This window comes from Arctopsyche grandis, chromosome 10 (genome assembly GCF_051622035.1).
Source record: "Arctopsyche grandis isolate Sample6627 chromosome 10, ASM5162203v2, whole genome shotgun sequence".
In the NCBI taxonomy this organism is placed as follows: Eukaryota; Metazoa; Arthropoda; class Insecta; order Trichoptera; family Hydropsychidae; genus Arctopsyche; species Arctopsyche grandis.
In genome coordinates this window covers 29416112-29435675 of record NC_135364.1, presented here as the reverse complement: position 1 = coordinate 29435675, position 19564 = coordinate 29416112, and the positions used below count along the sequence as shown (strand labels likewise).

At 34.4% G+C, this 19564-nt stretch overlaps 1 protein-coding gene across 1 annotated transcript in view; it reads left to right on the top strand.

Moving 5' to 3' along the window:
• The first annotated feature begins 947 nt into the window (after positions 1 to 947).
• LOC143918421 (Fanconi anemia group J protein homolog) overlaps positions 948 to 19564 on the top strand; it is a 97174-nt gene continuing 78557 nt past the window's right edge. Inside the window, exons 1-3 of the mRNA XM_077440345.1 lie at positions 948 to 1035; positions 1792 to 2188; positions 2266 to 2377. Coding sequence (XP_077296471.1) covers positions 1808 to 2188; positions 2266 to 2377 — 493 coding nt within the window. The 5' untranslated portion in view covers positions 948 to 1035; positions 1792 to 1807. The remainder of the gene's footprint in view (positions 1036 to 1791; positions 2189 to 2265; positions 2378 to 19564) is intronic.

Sequence of the window (19564 nt, the reverse complement as noted above, 5' to 3'; positions counted from 1 at the left end):
ACGCGGCAGTTTTGCTGCCGCGGGCACCACGTTTATCTAACTCGTACGAGTGAGGGAGAAAACCGAGTTAGTTAGCGTTTTGTCACCTATGTATGTACGGACTAGCTAACGACTGCTGATGAAGTATATATAAATAAAATATGTATGTACGTAGCCGACATACTCTACGAATATCAAATGGTTGCGTGGCTCTGTGTTATATCATACTTTATTATTTGATTATTTCAAAAAATAGCATTTAACATATATGTAGGTATTTATTTAATAGTTCTGATTGATTTTTCGCATATAAAAAAGATATCAAATATACATATATATTTTTTGGTTTGTTATAGGGTATGGAATCATTTTTCCAGAGCCCGGGATTTCTCTCGGTGGCCCTGCCAATATGAAACTCAAGCCCAAAACCTCACAGTTCGTAGCAGCACAAGGTAAGCACGGAACTAAACTTGCCGGTTTTATTTTAAACCATAGATATATAATACACATAGATGGGTACTGACGTGTGATTTTGGTCGGAGATCTTGTCTTCACTAACTGAGGGGTGCGGGGGGTTTAACTAGCGGGGAAGTTGGGAAAAAAAAGGTTTTTTTCCCTACGACGCAGCGGTACCTACCTACCTACTGAGAGAAACTGTGCATGCGCCATGTATTTTGCATGCGCCAAAAGGGAGACCAGTATAAAGCGTGAGGGCGGATCTAGTGTGTTATACATCAATGTTTTAAACTCAATTTAATTAACGAAAATGAACTGAGAACAAGTCAAAACATGTTATTCATCAACAACATATATGTATAAAATCAATTTCACAAACACGTTATAGCATTTTTGGTTTCATTATTGGACAGCTTAATACTATTTAACGTATTAAATGACGAGTTTGTGTCGCTTTATTTTAATTTGGCCGAAAAATATATTTATTTCGAATTACATAGTACTGGCGTACAGGCTGTTCTAAGCGGCGTTTCGGCGGCAACCGTTGACAGCTGTCAGTTATCATTGTCGCGAAGAGGTTAGAATATACAGCTCAAATAGGTAAATATTACCCATATTATCATGAATTCCCCGTAATTTTAACCTTATTATACACAAGTTTCATGTTTTATACAACATATAAGCTACATTTAAAATCAGAACCCAAAACAAACGAACTATACTTATTTTAAAACAACCGAGTTTTTGTATATGTATCACTATGTAAACAGTATTGTAAAAGTGAACTTTGAATCCAAATGGTATGCATTTGATTAATTTACCATTCAAGTATATACGTAAGATGATACTATATTCTAAAATGACTTACTTATATCTAATCTGAATTAAAAACATATTTGTATCAGTTCATGTGTATATGCAGGTGTATTTATATTTTCATTGTATAAAAATTTGAACTATAAAAAATGTGTATTTGCTGTAATCAATTGACACTATTTTGAAGTTCATTATTTTGCACAATTATCAAACTGCAAACCCTCATAAAGTGCAATTGAAATATATGGCGCTAAAAAGCTTTTTTATTGCCATTTGTTCTATACGGTGCCTTTTTTCATTTCAAATTTGTCTGTATAGCATTATACACTTTATAGCAGTGTGTCATAAGGGTGAAAATTGCACGGCGAATTTGTTCCTTCTTTTTCTCCCAACACCAGTAATTGATTTAACGTCCCCCAATTCCCATCGTTTATCCGCACCTGATGTCTTTATCTTCCAAACATCATTCACTAACTATATTGTAAATCTTTAATCCTGCAAACCAAATGTATCATCACTCTATTTATCTCTCTTTAACAGTTCCACATGCTCAATAATGGACGAATGTTGGGATTTCCAAGACGATCAACTGGTTGAAGCCGCCGAAGAATCCGAGCTTGATAACTCTATCGAGATAATATCAGATGCTTCTTCACCGGAGAAAATGTCTCCGGCCAAACAAAAAGCAGATCCACAGACTGGAACAAAAAAGTCCATCTTCACTTGGCTGGCACCTGATCCTAAGAAAAAAGCCATATACATTGATAGTGAATCAGACAATGACGAAGTGCCGGAGATTAAAATTGAAGCTGTTAAAATTGAAGATAAACCAGCCCTGCCTCCGGTGACTACCAGTGCCGATGTTAGAATCATCAGCGGTGTTAAAGTCGAATTTCCTGTCAAACCTTATGGTCCTCAAATAGCTTTGATGGATAAGGTATAGTTGAATATATATTAAAATTGTGTATTAAAAATATTGCCCCAAAATATTGATTTTATTAATTATATAAATAGGTCATTAAGGGCATTACCAAAGGCCAAAACTGCTTGCTGGAAAGTCCTACTGGATCAGGGAAAACTTTAGCACTTCTATGTTCTGCCCTAGCATGGCAACAGAAGGATAAAGGTTGGATTTATTTACTATTATATTTTTTGTTTGGTTTTTTATTTATTTTTTTGCCACCATTGAAAGTTGTTGGAAATCATTTTACGTTAGCAAAAGTTTCATTTGGACGTTTCTACTATTATTATCTTACAATAATTCCTTTCTGAAACATTTAAACTGAAATTTCTGAAACTTCGCAGACCGTTTCTGTCACTGAATAATTACTTTTTATACGAAAAAGTTGAGCGATACCTTTCAACGGATTTCCGCTTTGTTTCTAACTCAAAGTGTTCAATCAAGTCGTCAAATTTCCAGGTGAAATTATATCTGAATTAAATTTTCACTGAGGTGAATTATGTATAGTATAGAACAGGGCAACAGTATAATTGGACCCAAAGCGATCAGTTGGGCAATTTATCGCAGCGATAAACTTGTAAGTGGTGAGTAGGTAGTAGATAGCAAGTATTGTATAGTTTAAAAATATTTTTATCAATTATTATTTATTTAATTAATTATGAATTTATTAAATAATAATAATGTAGCATGGACGTGTAGAGAGGGTTCAGAGATCAGAGTGATAGACGTAACTAGTAGTGGTAGAGGTATTTTATTGTTCTTGATGCGTTGGCCTGCCAGTTCTTAACCCTCCCTCACCGAATTGGGGTTTGCAAGTGCCCCAATTTTTACGTTTTTCGTAATAACTATGTGGTTTTCGAAGCTATACACCCCATATTTCTTGTATTCTTAAAATGAACTACAAGAAATTAAATTTTATAGATATGATTGAGAAAAGGGGTACATCGTAAAAAAATACATTTATACATTTCTACGTTCCAAAGTATGATTTAAAGGCGGTAGCGATAAGTCATGTTTTTAACTGTTCGCTTGCATATTCTTGTTGATCGATGAATCAATGCGAGAGAAAGAGACAGCTATACTTTCGTAAGCTATTGTTTTCGTCGCTTTTGGCATCTGGTTATTGAGTCAAGCAGTCGCCTGTTGGCCTTACCTATGTGCGTTTGCATGTTGATGCTTGTTATTTTTTAATGCAAAAATAGTCAAAAACATGCTATAGGACTAAAACTTTTTATGCTGATGCCTAAAATAATTAATAGGATATATATTTAACCCATTTGTATTGAAAAAACCTGTATTTTTATTAAAAAATACTGGGGTCTTACTCGACCCCGTTTCGGGACACTCGTTCAATCTCGGCGCTGCGTCCTTCAAAGGTTATTGAAGTACGAACCAAAACTGCGAATATTTATAACCATCAGGTACTCTCCGTGCAGAAAGATCATTGGTCGATGATTCGCGAGACCTTATTGGTTGTTGTATACGGCTCGTTTATACGTTGAAACCTTTTTGAACGCGATGTTAAGCGATTAGTGATGGAAAACCATCGTTCCACGAGCAACAATTACCTAATAATAATTTATTATTAAATATTAATATTATTGAATCATATATTATTATTAGAGGTAGGACCGGAAGCGTGCCGTCTATTGTTCCATTATTGTAAATGCTTTGTAAAAAAGGTTCGGCAAACCTTTAACAATGCATTTACAACATGTGAACAATGGACAGCGCGCTCTGGGTCCGCTCTTTAATTATTATTTAAGATATAATTATTATTTAATTATAAATTACGATTTATCTTTTAATTATTATATAATTAAGTCGACATTTCAATACGATTTTGAAAAAAAAGCCGACAAAAATTGCCTTAAATAAAATAAACAAAAGTTTTATCTATCAATATAACGTAATCAGAACAGTACCAAGGCCATTTGCATTTGCCAAAAGCGCAAAAATCTGAAGGACGCTCAGAGCGTGAAGCAAAACTTTCTTAAGACGAAAAATACATTTAATAAAGGTTTCATTTAAAATCTTAGACTTAAAAGCACCGTTTTTTAACTGAGCATTTTTTAAATTAAAAGAGAAGACGACACCGACGATAGTGATTTCAGAAAATTATACCTACTTTATATGTGGGTTTAAAAGCTTATTTAAATACGATGTTTATTGAAAATATAGCAAAAATTGGAAATATACATAGATCTCAGAACTATTTATCATATGATTTACAGGAATCTTATTCAAGTATTATACAAGCTATAGGCTTGTATAATACTATATCTGACAATGCCAGCGACAATAGCCACGGCTGAAAGAAGTTTCAGTAAATTAAGAATAATCAATAAAAATTATTTGAGATCTGTAAGTAGTCAAGATCGCATTTCTGATTTAAGCATTTTGTAATTTAAAAGCGAGAAAAATAATAAAAAAAAAACAGAAATTTATAAGTGTCTTTATTCCCGGGCATAACCTGGCACTTAAAGCCATTACGTATGTACTATGAAAACTGACTTGAACATACATATTATAAAACGTGGAATTGACTTTGCGTGCAATAATTCATACCTAACTATGAGACCATAAATTAATAGGTACTGAGCATTGCGCAAATGCAATTTTAAATATATTAATTACCGCCCGTTACTACTTCTTTTTTACTTTACATCGAATTTATATCAATTAAAAGCCCACTAAAATTTGGATAATTGAAGATCGGACGCGGATGAAAAATTAGTTTCGAGAAAAATCATCAATTTATGTACGTAATTGCACGCTATCGTCAACGATTTACACTCGCATCACTTACTGGACCGTGTAATTTCGTGTGTATCGTGCAATTAGAAGCGCGTTTTGATTTATCTACACGGAAAAATACGCTACGCAACGCTTTCGAGTTCGACAAAAAGAAATTTATACTCGCACGATAAAAGAGAAACTTCCGCAGAAGATCAATAGACGGGCTGTAGAGTTGGAGTTTAAGTCGAAGTCGTTAAAAATAGAGCGGTTTCGAATTTAAATAGCATTTTATTTATTTTATTTAATAACACATTTTAATATTGAAGTACTAACAAGTGTATAGGGTTAATTTTTGGAACGGGAGTGATTCATTAATACCCAATGTTTAAGATATAAAACGCAGTGTTTCTTTTTTTCTCATGTTTAAATCAAATCTAGAAGAGGAACGATATTTGACAAATTCGTTACGCTATTTTATTGGTTTCGTGTACACATTATAGTTGAATCGATCCAGGTTGAAACTTATGTAAAATGTACATGCTGTCGCATTCATCCCCCACTCGACCCACGACGGCCAATTACATTTCGTTTCAGTTTCGCATTGCATTTTGGTCAAAAAATGCAACATTTTTCGTGCGTATAATTTGACTTTTTTTTTTTGTTAATTTTGATTTCGTCTTTTGAAATATTTACATTAATAAAATTTTAATATAGAATACCTATGTCGTTGATATTATTAATTTATGTATGGAATATTTGTATCATATATGTATATGTATATAATTTCGCTATTCCGTCTATGTGTCTGTCTGTCTGAGATAACGCTCGACGTACTATAATAGTCGTTTCGATTCGATTGTGTACGTAATCTTCCAACAAAATGACGTACAATGTTATACGAATAATAACAAAAGAAAAAAAGTTCTATATATGTATATGTACTGTTCGATGCGAATGTTTCTGCTAGGAAAATAGACCGAAATAAATTAGAAATAATATACTGCCATCTATTGAAAATTTATTTAATTAATTAATTATTTTTTCTATCGGTGTATGTTGTTTATATATTAGTAGGTACATAGGTAGTTTTTACCATTTTTTTCATATTAAACAATTAAATATAAATATATTTAAAAGGTATTTGAAAAAAAATTGAACCGCGTGGGGGATCGAACTCATGACCGATGACACATTTCTTTTTATTTTTTTTTTTTTATTTAATACTTTAATATGCCAATACCCATGCGATGATATGTCATCGGGTACAACACTAGTATTTTATATTAATGGAAATTTATAAGTAATTGTCAACGTCATGTTATGGACAGCAAAACTTACAATAATATTATTAAAGACCTCGTATTGAATTGTAATCTAATATATAATTTGGAAAGAGACTTTGTATGTTATTATTGTTAGTTGGGAATTTCGTAAACAAGTCAAAATTTCTATGATTTCTGAGTCGATTTTTTTTTCGATTCTAATAAATTTAATAAAAAAACAAATGAATATTTACTATTAGATTCGCCATGTTTAAGCTGTTTATATTACAAATATTGAGCAAAGCCGGGTAATATTATATAGTTAAATAAGAAATAATTAAAAAAAAAATTTTGCACAAAGGCGACAGTCTCACGCTATATGGGATCGACTATATACATACATATATGCACTCATTTATATGATCATTTAAAAAAGTTTTTACATACATAGGAATAAAAATATATTATATGTACATTTAATTTTTTTTCAAATTGGAGTTGAATGTTCACGCTCCATATGTATATGGTTCGTCAATCAAAAATGCGCTGCGTATGAGAGCCGTACAAACAAGCTCGTGACGTGCAGTGTTTCAGTTTTTAGTTACGCCCGAACAAATTCACACCGCCGTTTTTCGTTTTTACACCAATTTTCGTTTTGAAAAAAAGATTTAATAATCATTATATTACGTTTTGGGGCCGTGGAGGGGTTAACACGGCGATTTTCGCGGCTCTGTCGTTAAATTAATTATTACGACACGAAGGGTTGCCGTTTCGATTCCGAGCTGACACGATCAAATTTACGCGCGCGCGACACGCACGAAATATCGAATGACATTACTATGGCAATCCACTAATTGTAAATCATAATTATGCTAAAATTCTCTGAGTACACGCTCCCGCAGTTCGTGTCGACAACTTTAATTTTAATGAGGGCTAGAAGGGTGTAGGGTGGAGGGTGGTTTCATTTGCCGCGGAATCGGGCGGGCCATAAAGAAGCCAGTATTAATAAATGCTAATCGATTGCGTGTGCTCGTTTGCCTTACGTTATGACTTATGACTTTTCGCACGAGTTGTATTTTATATGTCGTTATATGTATGTATACACGTGTGCGGGTGTGGGTGTTCAACTACATATTTACATACATATGTATATTCTGGAGAAGTTTATATGTGAAGTGCTATTTGTTAAATTTGTTCGACTTCCTTTGCAGTGCTGAAAAAATCCGCGATCTTTTCCGCGATATTATTTTTTTAATTTAACATACTTGGGGGAGGCGGCAAAGCTGATAGACCCAAGGGGTTTGATTTATGCATTAAAAGTAAAAAGTAAATTAAAAGAGAAAATAGTAAAATACATTCAAAATGACAATATTAAAATAAAAATAAAAATAAGAGGAAAAAAAAGTAAACAAGAAACAGAAATAAGATATTGTTTATCATTCAACAGAATACATCAAGCTTATTCTTAAAAATATTAAAGTTGTCAGAAATTACTATATCATTGGGAAGACTATTCCAAACTGAAACCACACTCTGTTTGAAAAGAAAGAATCTTTTATCAATTTATTAGATTTTTCTTTCTTAAGTCTTATGCGAGTGACCTCTAAGGTGAGTGTTTTCGTTGAATGTAATAAGATTGGACATATGACATTTATAATGATTATTTAGTATTTTAAAGACTTCGATTAAGTCGCCTCTTATTCTTCTCGTCTCCAGTGTAGTGAGATTCATTCTTTTCAATCTTTCGTTATAAGAAAGTGAATTAAGTTCGGAAGTGATCTTTGTAATTCTCCTTTGTACCCTTTCGGTACATGTAATATATTTTTTTAAATGAGGATTCCATATGCTAAAAGCGTATTCTAGTTTAGGTCTGATAAAAGTTTTGTATATTAAGTTCAGAAAATTGAATACACGTTGTATTACATACAAAAATGAGTAACATTTGTTCACAATATGGTTAATAAGAGAGGACCATTTTAGGTCGCAAGTGTTGATGATCCCTATGTATGTAGGTCTAATTGATGTTGGACGCAATTGATGAAATGGTTGTTTATTTTGTAGGAAAGATTTGGGCTTTTTTTGCCTAGGTGTAGTACAGAGCATTTCTTAATATTTAAAGTTAAAAGCCAAGTTTTTGACCACGTGTAAATTTTGTCCAAATCGCTTTGTAGAGAGTTTTTCCCTTCTGTGCTGGCAGGACGTAAAGTTTAATATCGTCGGCGAAAATAGTCAACTTGGATACAATAATTTGGTGGGTGGGTGGGCTAAATTTTAAGTTTATCAGGGAACCCTTTGATATCTAATCTCTTCCAAGTTGCATCTAAGTTGCATAATGGACGTTTACAAACATTCCTCTTTATATACATACATATAGTAGTTGAACGCTAAAATTAAACCAAACGACGTAAAACAGTTATTAAGTATTCGGTAGATTGTTCGAATAGTATTGACAGACTATTGAAGATTCGTTCGTTGAACTATGCACATTTCAGAATGTTCGTAATCCTCGATATTCAGCATATAAAAATCAACCAAGTGAAGCGACACAATGCGACACAGCACGAAGCGTCGATCTTATGTACTTATCCAGTTAACCCTTCAACGCCCGCAATTTTACGATTTCAACACTCGCCGAACTATTCATCGAACCGACCCCCCAACCCCAAGCACACAAATTATTTAAAGTCAGTCTCTTAGAACACTCCTCGGAAAATTCGTTGCAACGATACATCAATCGATGAACAGTGGGGCGAGAGACGCCGTGGAGCGTGTAGAGCTTTCTGTTGTCAAATTGCCTGTAAATTTGTCGTATTAATTCGGCACGGTTTGGGCACGAGGAGGGGTCCTATTCACCCCACCCCACAGATACATACATATATACCTATATAAAGTATAATATATGTAAACTCGGAGACGTTGCGTTCGATTTTATTGGTGTCTGATGCTAATGCGGCTCGCTCGACCGGCCCCGACACAAAGGGTTGCTGTGTCTTACGCCTCGCAGGGTGGCTCAACCCTTCGATTCTATCATCCGAATCCATGAACCCTTTGGCTGCCGATATTCGATGTATCCAAAACTGCCGAACGCATCGTAGATGACGTCATAGATGCGGGAAAAGTCCTTCTCTGCACATTCGGTTGACCCCCTACGGCGTGAGGATCCGTCCCTCACAGCTTGACTTTCCTCACTTTATTTGTTTCTCCCTTAACCCTTTGAATGCTGACCGACGCCGATCGGCGTTTTGCCAACAGGTCCATAGGCCTGAAAAACGTCAATAGGCGTTTTATTTTGAGAATGTACAAAGTAAACAAGAATACTACCCGCTAAGCCTTTCCAGGTAACATTGAAAAAAAAAATGCATTGAACATGGGTTGTGTAATCCGTGTCATTCATTTGTCAACGCTTATTAAGACTGGTTTACACCGGAATTTCTAAATTAATAACCATAGCAGAATTTCCCGATAAAAAACCCTAACTTCTGAGTATTTTAGATTGTGGCTTGGCATTTAGATTGGGTTACACGACAATTGGTGCAAGTCCATAAGGTTCAACGACAAAATGTACTCGAAAATTAGTGCACTGACAAAATGTACCCGCGACAAAATGTTCACGCGACAAAATGTCCACGGAAATAATGTTCAAGCGACAAAATGTTCAAAAATCCTAAATTTTCCTATTTTAATGGGAAAAGTAACTTTTTATTGTATTATATTTATCGATGTATATGGTACTATTTATCGTATAGATCGCGGATGTTATTAAATTAGTATAAATTACAGGTGTTCTCAACCGCACCAACATATTCTTATTTAAATTGAACAATTACATTTTAAGCGAATGTCATTGTGACTCATTGAACATCATTTTAAGATGTCATTGAATTAGTTTAAATGTTAGGGGTTCTTAGCCGTCTCCAATATTTACTTATTTAACCCTTTGGCTGCTACGAGGTTTTTCAATGTCCAAGCGAAAAATGCTAACATTTGTAATTATTTTGAAAAAAAATAAATATAATATTTTTTTTTACATACTTACTTCGCCGAACACTCGTAATTTTTATAATACTTTATATACGTTTTTAAGAAGCAGTCGTGGACTCGTGCTCTCTCTTTCTGTCTTGCTTTTACATGCGTGCGTGCGAAAGAGATACCTACACATATACACTAAATAAGTTTTGACGATTTTTTTCCGACGCTTTATTCTTTTCAATAATCTATTTTTAGATATCGATGTATCCTTACAACATGCGATATATTCGAAACAGGTAGCGGTCTTTCTCTCTTTCTTTCTTGGTTTTAATTGTGTACGTGTGAGCGAGACACACAAGGATGCGAAGTTTCTAATAATCAAATAATTTTTCAACATGTATCATAAACATTTTGTATGCATTTCAGTTGCATTTGATTGATTGCATGAATTCGTGACGTCTCGTGACCTATATAATTGAAAGCGGATTTCTATTGTTTTTTGCCATTTATTTTAACTCTGCAAAATGATATCGGACAGTGAAAGTGATGAAAGCGAAATAATAGCTCCTCGCCGAGGAACTCGACAAATCAGCAGCTCTACTGATTCTGAAAATGAATTTATCGACAATAATCAATTCCCAAGTAATAACTCCTTATATGACATTGACAACGAACCCGAAATTTACTTTGATGATGAACCCGAAATTGAAGAGCTTTTATTTAAAAAATTGATAAATATTTATAAAGCTTGGTTGAAAAATAAATATAAATACGTATATAAAAAAAATGTTTCGTGCCACTGATGCGCTGGTGGCTCAAAGAAAGTATTGAAATACGACAATTAATGACGTCAACAACGATCGTCGTAGCAATCTTCGCCGATTTCAAAACAACGATTTATCGTTGTTGTAGCAGTCAAAGGGTTAAATTGAAAAATAATAATAATTTATAATTAACTTATATGTACTGTCCCTCACAGAGGTGTCTTTTCGCACCTCTGTGAGGGTTTTAAACTAATTCAATGACATACGCTTAGAAAGTTTTTTTTTTAAATTTAAATAAGTAAATATTCGATACGGTTGAGAACCCCTGTCATTTATACTAATTTAATAATGCCCGCGATGTATACGATAAAAAGTAAATTATTCATTTGAAATAAAGAAAATTTTGGAGACGGTTGAGAAGCCCTGCCATATAAACTAATTCAATGTAATCTGCAGTTCATACGCTTAGAAAGTTTTTTTTTTTTTCAATTTTAATAAGTAAATATTAGATACGGCTAAGAACCCCTAACATTTAAACTAATTCAATGACATCTTAAAATGATATTCAATGAGTCACAATGACATTCGCTTAAAATGTAATTGTTCAATTTAAATAAGAATATGTTGGTGCGGTTGAGAACACCTGTAATTTATACTAATTTAATAACATCCGCGATCTATACGATAAAAAGTACCATATACATCGATAAATATACAATAAAAAGTTACTTTTTCCATTAAAATAGGAAAACTTAGGATTTTTGAACATTTTGTCGCTTGAACATTATTTCCGTGGACATTTTGTCGCGGGTACATTTTGTCAGTGCACTAATTTTCGGGTACATTTTGTCGTTGAACCTTTTGGACTTGCACCAATTATCGCATCCCCTTTAGATTGTGAGCATTATGTACATTTTAACAACAATGAACAAGATGGAACTACATAGTTTTGGTAAAATACATTCATTAATAGACTTGTTTTGTTTATTTTATATTGTTGCAAGATATATTAGAGAGTCTAAACACACCTTTACAAAACTCGAAATCCTCGGCGGTAGTTATCTATGGTTTGCTTGGATTAGCTACAATTTTTATAACTGCTTTCTATGGGATTTCAAAATAATTCTAGTTGGAAATGTTGGCGAAATTTTCAGCGTGGTGGCTTTCAACAGAAAAGACGTCGGCACTCAAAGGGATGTTGGACTTTTTTTGTTTATTTTATATTGTTGCAAGATATATCAGAGAGTCTAAACACACCTTTACAAAACTCGAAATCGTCGGTTGTAGTCAGAGAAATGTTATAATAATAGAATAAATAATTTTTGTCAATATTACGCGGTACGTCTCTATAAACTGATTTCTGAAAATATATATCGATAAATTATTATATACTTAGTACGGTAAAAAATAACAAAAGAAGAAAGAATAAGAAAAAATTGTCATTTGTTATTTTTTTATTTGAATTTTTACAATGGGCGATTGTTGTAACATGTGGCGTGAACTATGTGTCAATGCAATTGATCGTATTGAGAAAAGATTTTCATCCTTAGAGCAGTTAATACGAGGCTTGAATTCTCCTGTACTTATTAGAAGTATTGTGCCTCCTCCTTCTGTTTCTCTCGTTGCTGATGCAGCCGTGAAGATGGGCAAAAAGAAAAGAAATAGACGTAAATCTGGTCTGCGAATTAATCATGAAAAACCTGGACAACCCGCATTACCTGACCGACCTTCGGCTGAACAACCTCCACTTAGACGTAAATTTGAGGTGGGAACAGCAGCTTCTGGAATTATTGTTTCCGTCAAAAGGAATGTCAATATACATATATGGAAGCTCTCATTGGACACTTCGTGTGACGAGGTTTTGACTCACGTTAGTGCCATCTGTGGATTAAAGGATGGCATTGTGGTTTCCCCTCTTAATGCACGAGGATCTTATACATCCTTTAAGGTATCTGTTCCTGCTTCTGTCGCTGGCCTGTTATTTTCTGCTGGTTCTTGGCCTGCTGGTGTTCATTTTGGTAGATTTAAAGATTGGGGAATGAGCATTAAGAATATAAAATCTAATACTAATAGTACTTCTATGTCTGCCACTGACGTTGTTTCATCATTAGAGCTGCGCCCAAGTGTTTCATTTGCTGATGTTTGTACGGGAGCTGCTAGATGTTTGAAGCCTGATATTAAAACTACGTCTGCAAGTATTAGTGAATCTTCTATGGAAACGGTCGCAGTGACGTCGATGTTTGCCTCTTCTCCTACATCTGCCTGCTCAAATGGTCCTGATAGTCGTGATTCTGTTGTGACTGTGTTGGCTTCTTCTTCTGCTTCCTCTTCCGTTTCGTCTCCATTGGCTCAACCTCCGTTGGCTCAATCAAAACTGCCATTTCTTATCTCAAAGAAAGTCACGCGCCAAACTGGGAGACCGAAAATTGGTAATTTATTACCAAAATGTACGAGGTCTCAGGACAAAGCTGGCTGCGTTTAATTCAGCCGTTTCTACTATTTGTGATGATATGGTAGCACTAACGGAAACATGGTTGACTTCATCATTTTTTGATGCTGAACTTTTTGATTCTTCCTGGAGGGTGCACCGTCGCGATAGAGTAGATCGACGTGGTGGTGGTGTATTATTTGCTTGTCGTGATTGGTTTCGGTCAGTCCGGATGACAAATTTTGAAACTCTATCTGGTGAGGACTTATGGAATTCATAACTTGAAAATCATAATCGAGAAAGAATATTACGAAATACAAAAACCTTGTAAACATAGGATGAATTCAAGACGATAAACGATATATAATAATAATAATTATTATTTTTAGTTGTTTGTGTATATATTTATATGTTTTGTTTTTGTTATGTCTAATTTATTATTTTGTTTCTTGTCTTTTCTGTTATATTTTTGACCATTGTGGCGCATTAGGAATTCCTGTAATGCTACAACGGTCCAAACTTAAATAAATAAATAACTATCTCTGAAAAAAATACGCTACATCGCACGGAATACAATCGGATCAATTTACTTATAAAAATGTATCCCATTTTGTTTATTGTGTGTTTTTGAATGCATTGTGCAATTTGTAACGATGCCCTTGCCCATCTTATGAGTGATATAAACAAACAGAGAAGTCTTTATCGGACATACATATGTACGTCGAGCACCAAGCATCAAATACGACTAATGCTAAAATTATTTAGGATTGTCTGTGGACAATCGTCACTTGACAACAATATGACGCCTAAAGCCACTTCTATTATTATAAAATTTCTCTGGTGGTTTTGTTTGAATTAGCTACAATTTTCGACAGAAAAGACGTCAGCACTCAAAGGGATGAAGGCTATGGGTCAATATTTTTGTCTGGACTATGTATGTATGTATATGGTGTACAGGGAAGCATTTGAAAGAAGTAGTGCTACCTAACCAAAGTGCTACCTTCTGTGAATGTGTGTGTGTGTGTGAGTGTGCGTTTGCTTTTTAGGTGAGTGTATGTATTTGTGGTTTATGTGTGTGTGTATGTGTGTGTGTGTGTGTGCTTGCGTGCTTATGCACGCATAATCATGCGTACATGTATGTTTACTTGAGGTGTGCGTGCATTCGCACGGCACATCTCAGGTTTTGTTTCCTACCGCATGCGCGCTTTATGTGTTCATGCGTTGTTGTTAATTTTGTACTTGGTTATGTACAGTGTGGTTTTTTTATTAGAACAGTGATGTGCGGTTGTTCTTGTGCGATATTCATGAACAACCGTCTCGTTCTCCGACGAAAGGGTCTCTTGGACTGTATTCGTCGGGGGGGTGGTGGCCTCGTGTTGAGGGCTTTAAGGGTCAAATTCCGTGACCTTTAAAGCGGGCTTAGAAACCTAACCAAAGGGTTAAACTCGTTTTGAAAATCGGGTTGAAATTTGCATCGATGCTCGGTCCGTTGGCGATCTCTGTGGCTGGTTTGGGTAGTCTGTTCAGCCAAGGGTAGGTAGTCTGTTTGAGATGCTGTCTCTGGTGGCGGATTCCTCCGCCTCGGGGCGTCGCCCCCGACCGTCGTAAGTTACGCCGGGTGACATTGTCGCAAATCTACGACCACACCCCCGACACTGTTGAAAATGCTGATTTACCTACATACATATATAAAGTGGATGAGATATTGCCGATGGATATTTGTAGGTACAAAGGGAGCGCATTACTTCAGTGATATTCCACAACTATGTACGTATTAACTACGGTTACCTGACAACTCGTTCACAGATTTTCTGTAAACCGAGGATGCGCTCCAGGCATTACGTATACGGCCATCTCTTTCTCACCCCGTCTGTTCACCAAGATCTCTATTACCATGACATTACGTATGCAGCCATCTCTTTCACATACCGTATGTTATCGGTGAACAGACGGTCTGTGAAAGAGATGGCTGCATACGTAATGGCATAGTAAACGAGATCTTGGTGAACAGACGGGGTGAGAAAGAGATGGCCGTATACGTAATGCCTGGAGCGCATCCTCAGTTTACGGAAAATCTGTGAACGAGTTGTCGTGTCACCATTAACTACGCTAGCCCCTCAGAAAGTACCTGAAGTATCGAATTTGGCTAGTTCGCGGATAAAATTGTGCAACATATACTCAAAAATTTTTAATAGTTTGGTCAAAATCTTGTGGGTTGACCCAGAAAGGGTCGGGCTCAAGGGTTGGAAGCAGACAAATGTTATAATTAGAGATAGAACTGGAAGCGTGCTTTTTCCAGGAAACAGGGCAAACTACAAAGCTAGAGAGCATAAAAAAAAGGTTCATCATAAAAATGAACAAAGCACGGCGAACAATAAACAATGAACGGCGCAAAGTTGGTCCGCTCTTGAGTTATAATAATAGTGGCTTTAGGTGTCATATTGTTAAGTGAGGAATGTCCACAGACCTTTTAAAATAATTTTTGCGTCAGTCGTATTTGATGCTTGGTGCTCGACGTATGTCTGATAAAAACTTCTCTGTTTTTTTATATTACTCGCAAGATCGTTAAAAATTGCACAATGCATTCAAAAACACACAATAAACAACATGGGATACATTTTTATTGTTTATGGAATTGTTTCGTAACCAACTAAACTAGTACTCTACGGTGACTTGTAAAAATATTATTGTCAGAAAGAAATTATCATACAATACAAACCAGAGAAATGTTATAATAATAGAAATGGCTTTAGGCGTCATATTGCTGTCAAGTGAGGAATGTCCACAGATCTTTTCAAATAATTTTAGCATTAGTCGTATTTGATGCTTGGAGCTGGACGTACATATGTCCGATAAAAACTTCTCTTTTTGTTTATATTACTCGCAAGATGGGCAAGTGCATCGTTAAAAATTGCACAATGCATTCAAAAACACACAATAAACAACATGGGATACATTTTTATAAGTAAATTTATCAGTTAAGTAACATATTATTCAATTAACATCGTAGATTTTAAAAGTGTCATGGTGATCACTAAAGCCCGGATAACCAGCGTGCCGTTCACCCTGGTTATCCGGGCTTTATTGATCACCCACATTCTACATATCATTTCAGGGGTGGCACCAGAGGAATGTAAAAATTATTTTTAAATAAATGTAAAAACATTTCAAGTTTAATTAATATAAACATCGTTCATTTTATATTGTACATATTTTGTTGAAACTATACATTACACGTTAATTTAAGAGTTCTCAAGGACAGACAAATACAAAAAAGTGGATAAAAATAATCCGCCAACTGAAAAAAGAAACGGATTGGCCACCAACGCCCAACACCACCATATACTCAAATTGTAAATAAATCTATAACAAAATAAAACTTAAATTTCTTTAGTGAATATGCGATGACCCTGATTATATTCAGTGCGTTGTATCGTAGTTATGGAGACGTACCGCGTATTATTGACACAATTTATTTATTCTTAAATGCATTTCTATTTTTATAACATTTCTCTGGCTGACTACGACTAATATTTCGTTTCCCTTCCCATGAACAATACTAGTTTCGGAAGACATTAAGAAGTTTGGGTAGTATAAGTCACATCTGGATGCTTTGTTATTGGATTACTCTGATCGATTCTTTAGACATCGGATAGGGAATTTAGCACTTTGGAAAAAAATTGACTTTGAATTAAGTGTTTTTGGAAACATTGGTCTGAACATATCAAAGTGATAGGTACACCATAACTACCCCATAGTACGTACATACATACGTTGCATCAAAATGCTGCTGCATACATAGTTTATTTCCCTTTAACTATGCCGCATTGAGTCATCTCTTAATTAAATTGTTGTACACATGACAATTTGATGATAGCCAATGACCCAATGTAAGCTCGGGTCAAATGTGCGATTAAAATTTGAATTTTGCACAATTACTGTGCGTATGCAGTAATTGAGTTTTTACGTACGTATGTACGTACTGAGAGATGAATTTAATTTTCTCAATTTGGAGTGCAAAAGTTTGATAGTAATTTTTCAATTTGTAGACGTTTTTTGAGAGGTTTAATTATGCCTTATCGTTAATTAGTGTGTAGTTAAAATAATTATTTCCTCTTTGGTTAATTGAATACATTTTTATTGTATGCAATTACTTATCATCTATTCTTATTATACGAATTATTATGCTCTGTTATTCCGAGACTCAAAGGATTGATTTGATTTTTAAATGCTTTTTATTTTTACGAAATTATGTTCACAATACATCTTATATCTATTTTAATAGCTACTGATCTACTGATCATTTTCTATTTTACAATTTTAATTTAATTTTGTTAGTAATCATAGTATTATATTATTCTAATGTTAATGTACAGCATAATAGGAAAAAGAGCTCAAAAACCTATTTACAATTCTTATAAATGCTCATAATACATCGAATACATAATATTAATTAAAAACTCTCTTAAGTCGATGACCTAAAGCAGATTGTATTTACGTCATCTAAAGGATTGACAACATTTCCTCTTAATATGAGTAATGAGTCAAATGTATTAATATTTTTTAACAATTAGTGCTAAGCAACAATTCACTTAATACAAATTATAATATCTATTTTCAATAAAAGCAAACTTTGATGATTTTCAGACCACGTTTTAACTTACATATTCAACGACTTTTAAAAGCAAATGTGTTTCTTACGAAAAGTTTCATTTCTGACTGAAACTTTTCAGGGAATTCAGAGAAAATTCATAATCCTAAGCACTAGTGATTGCTAAAAGTCCTCTACCAACTATAACACGCTTGATTAGTTCAACCAAAATTGCTTAAAAACTTTTTATTGTACTTTTTATTATATTTCCTACAATTTCATTCTTTTTTTATCCCATATTACCTTTTCCGTTTTATTGCAGAACATACGTATCTAGCGCGTTATAGAAGTTTAGATAGATTTTCAAATTTGCCGGAATATTTTGCATTTTGCATACTTTTCTAAGGTATTAGATTTTAATTTCCAAAAACGATTCATCATGGTCATCCATCAAATCAAATCAAAGAATTCGTCAAATGCCTATTCATCATATTTTTCCATTTGATTTTGATGAATACTTTGTTTATAAATCGTCTTTGTTTATGAACAGTCCTAGATTCGCAAAAGTGTTGGATTTGATTTCAATAATATGTATAATATGTATACTATAGTCGAACCGATGGCCAATTACATTTCGTTTCAGTTTCGCATTGCATTTTGGTTAAGTAATACAACATTGTCCGTGCGTATAGCGGTTGGTAGAATTTGACTTTTATATTTTGTTAGTTTTGAGTTTTGATAAAATTTTAATATACATATAATACGTAAGCTGTTGATATTATGAATTTATTTATGAAATACGTATATATTATATACGCCTCCAGCGGCCTGAGGGCTTCGCCCCCCGCGCCTCCGTCACCTCCAGCAGCCTGGAGGCTTCGCCCCCCATGCCCCCAAATGACTCTTGTAAGTTTTATCGCAATCGGTTGAATGGTATAAAAACGAATACGTGACAGACAAAAAGACAAACATTGATTTATATACTAGCTGAACTCTTTCAAGTGATGGTTGGAGCTCAACACCTTGAAGTAACGTCTCATCAACGTCTCCTTGTCGTCATAAACCAACCTGTTAACGTGGTTACCAACAAACACACTTCCTTGACTAAACAATGGCGCTTCATTCTTTCGCGTCGGTAAAATTGTAATTACGAAAATTATTATTAATAGGTTTTTTCCCGTTTTTGTTTCACATTAATCTACCCGGACATGCATACAACAAATCCTGAAAGTTCCATCGTAATCGGTTGAGTGGTTTAGGACATTCAATTTTATATATGAAGATACATTACTATTAGATTTTCCATGGATAATATATCTAACTAATGTTTCAGTTAATATTACAATTTTATATAATTTCAAAATTGAATTTTTGATTTGGCGATGAAAATTTTGTATAATTCACAAACTCCCCACTCACCCCCGAAACGCTCCGTTTTTCACCCTCATATATTTATTAGAGTTTTCCGTTTTGTCTATTCGTTTCGCCAAAACTAAATTTTATTACTACCGTAAACATCTGATTATATCGTTCGACGACCAATTTTTCCCCGAATCGCTTTATTGCCGTTCGTTACAATGTGGTCAAATTTAAATAATT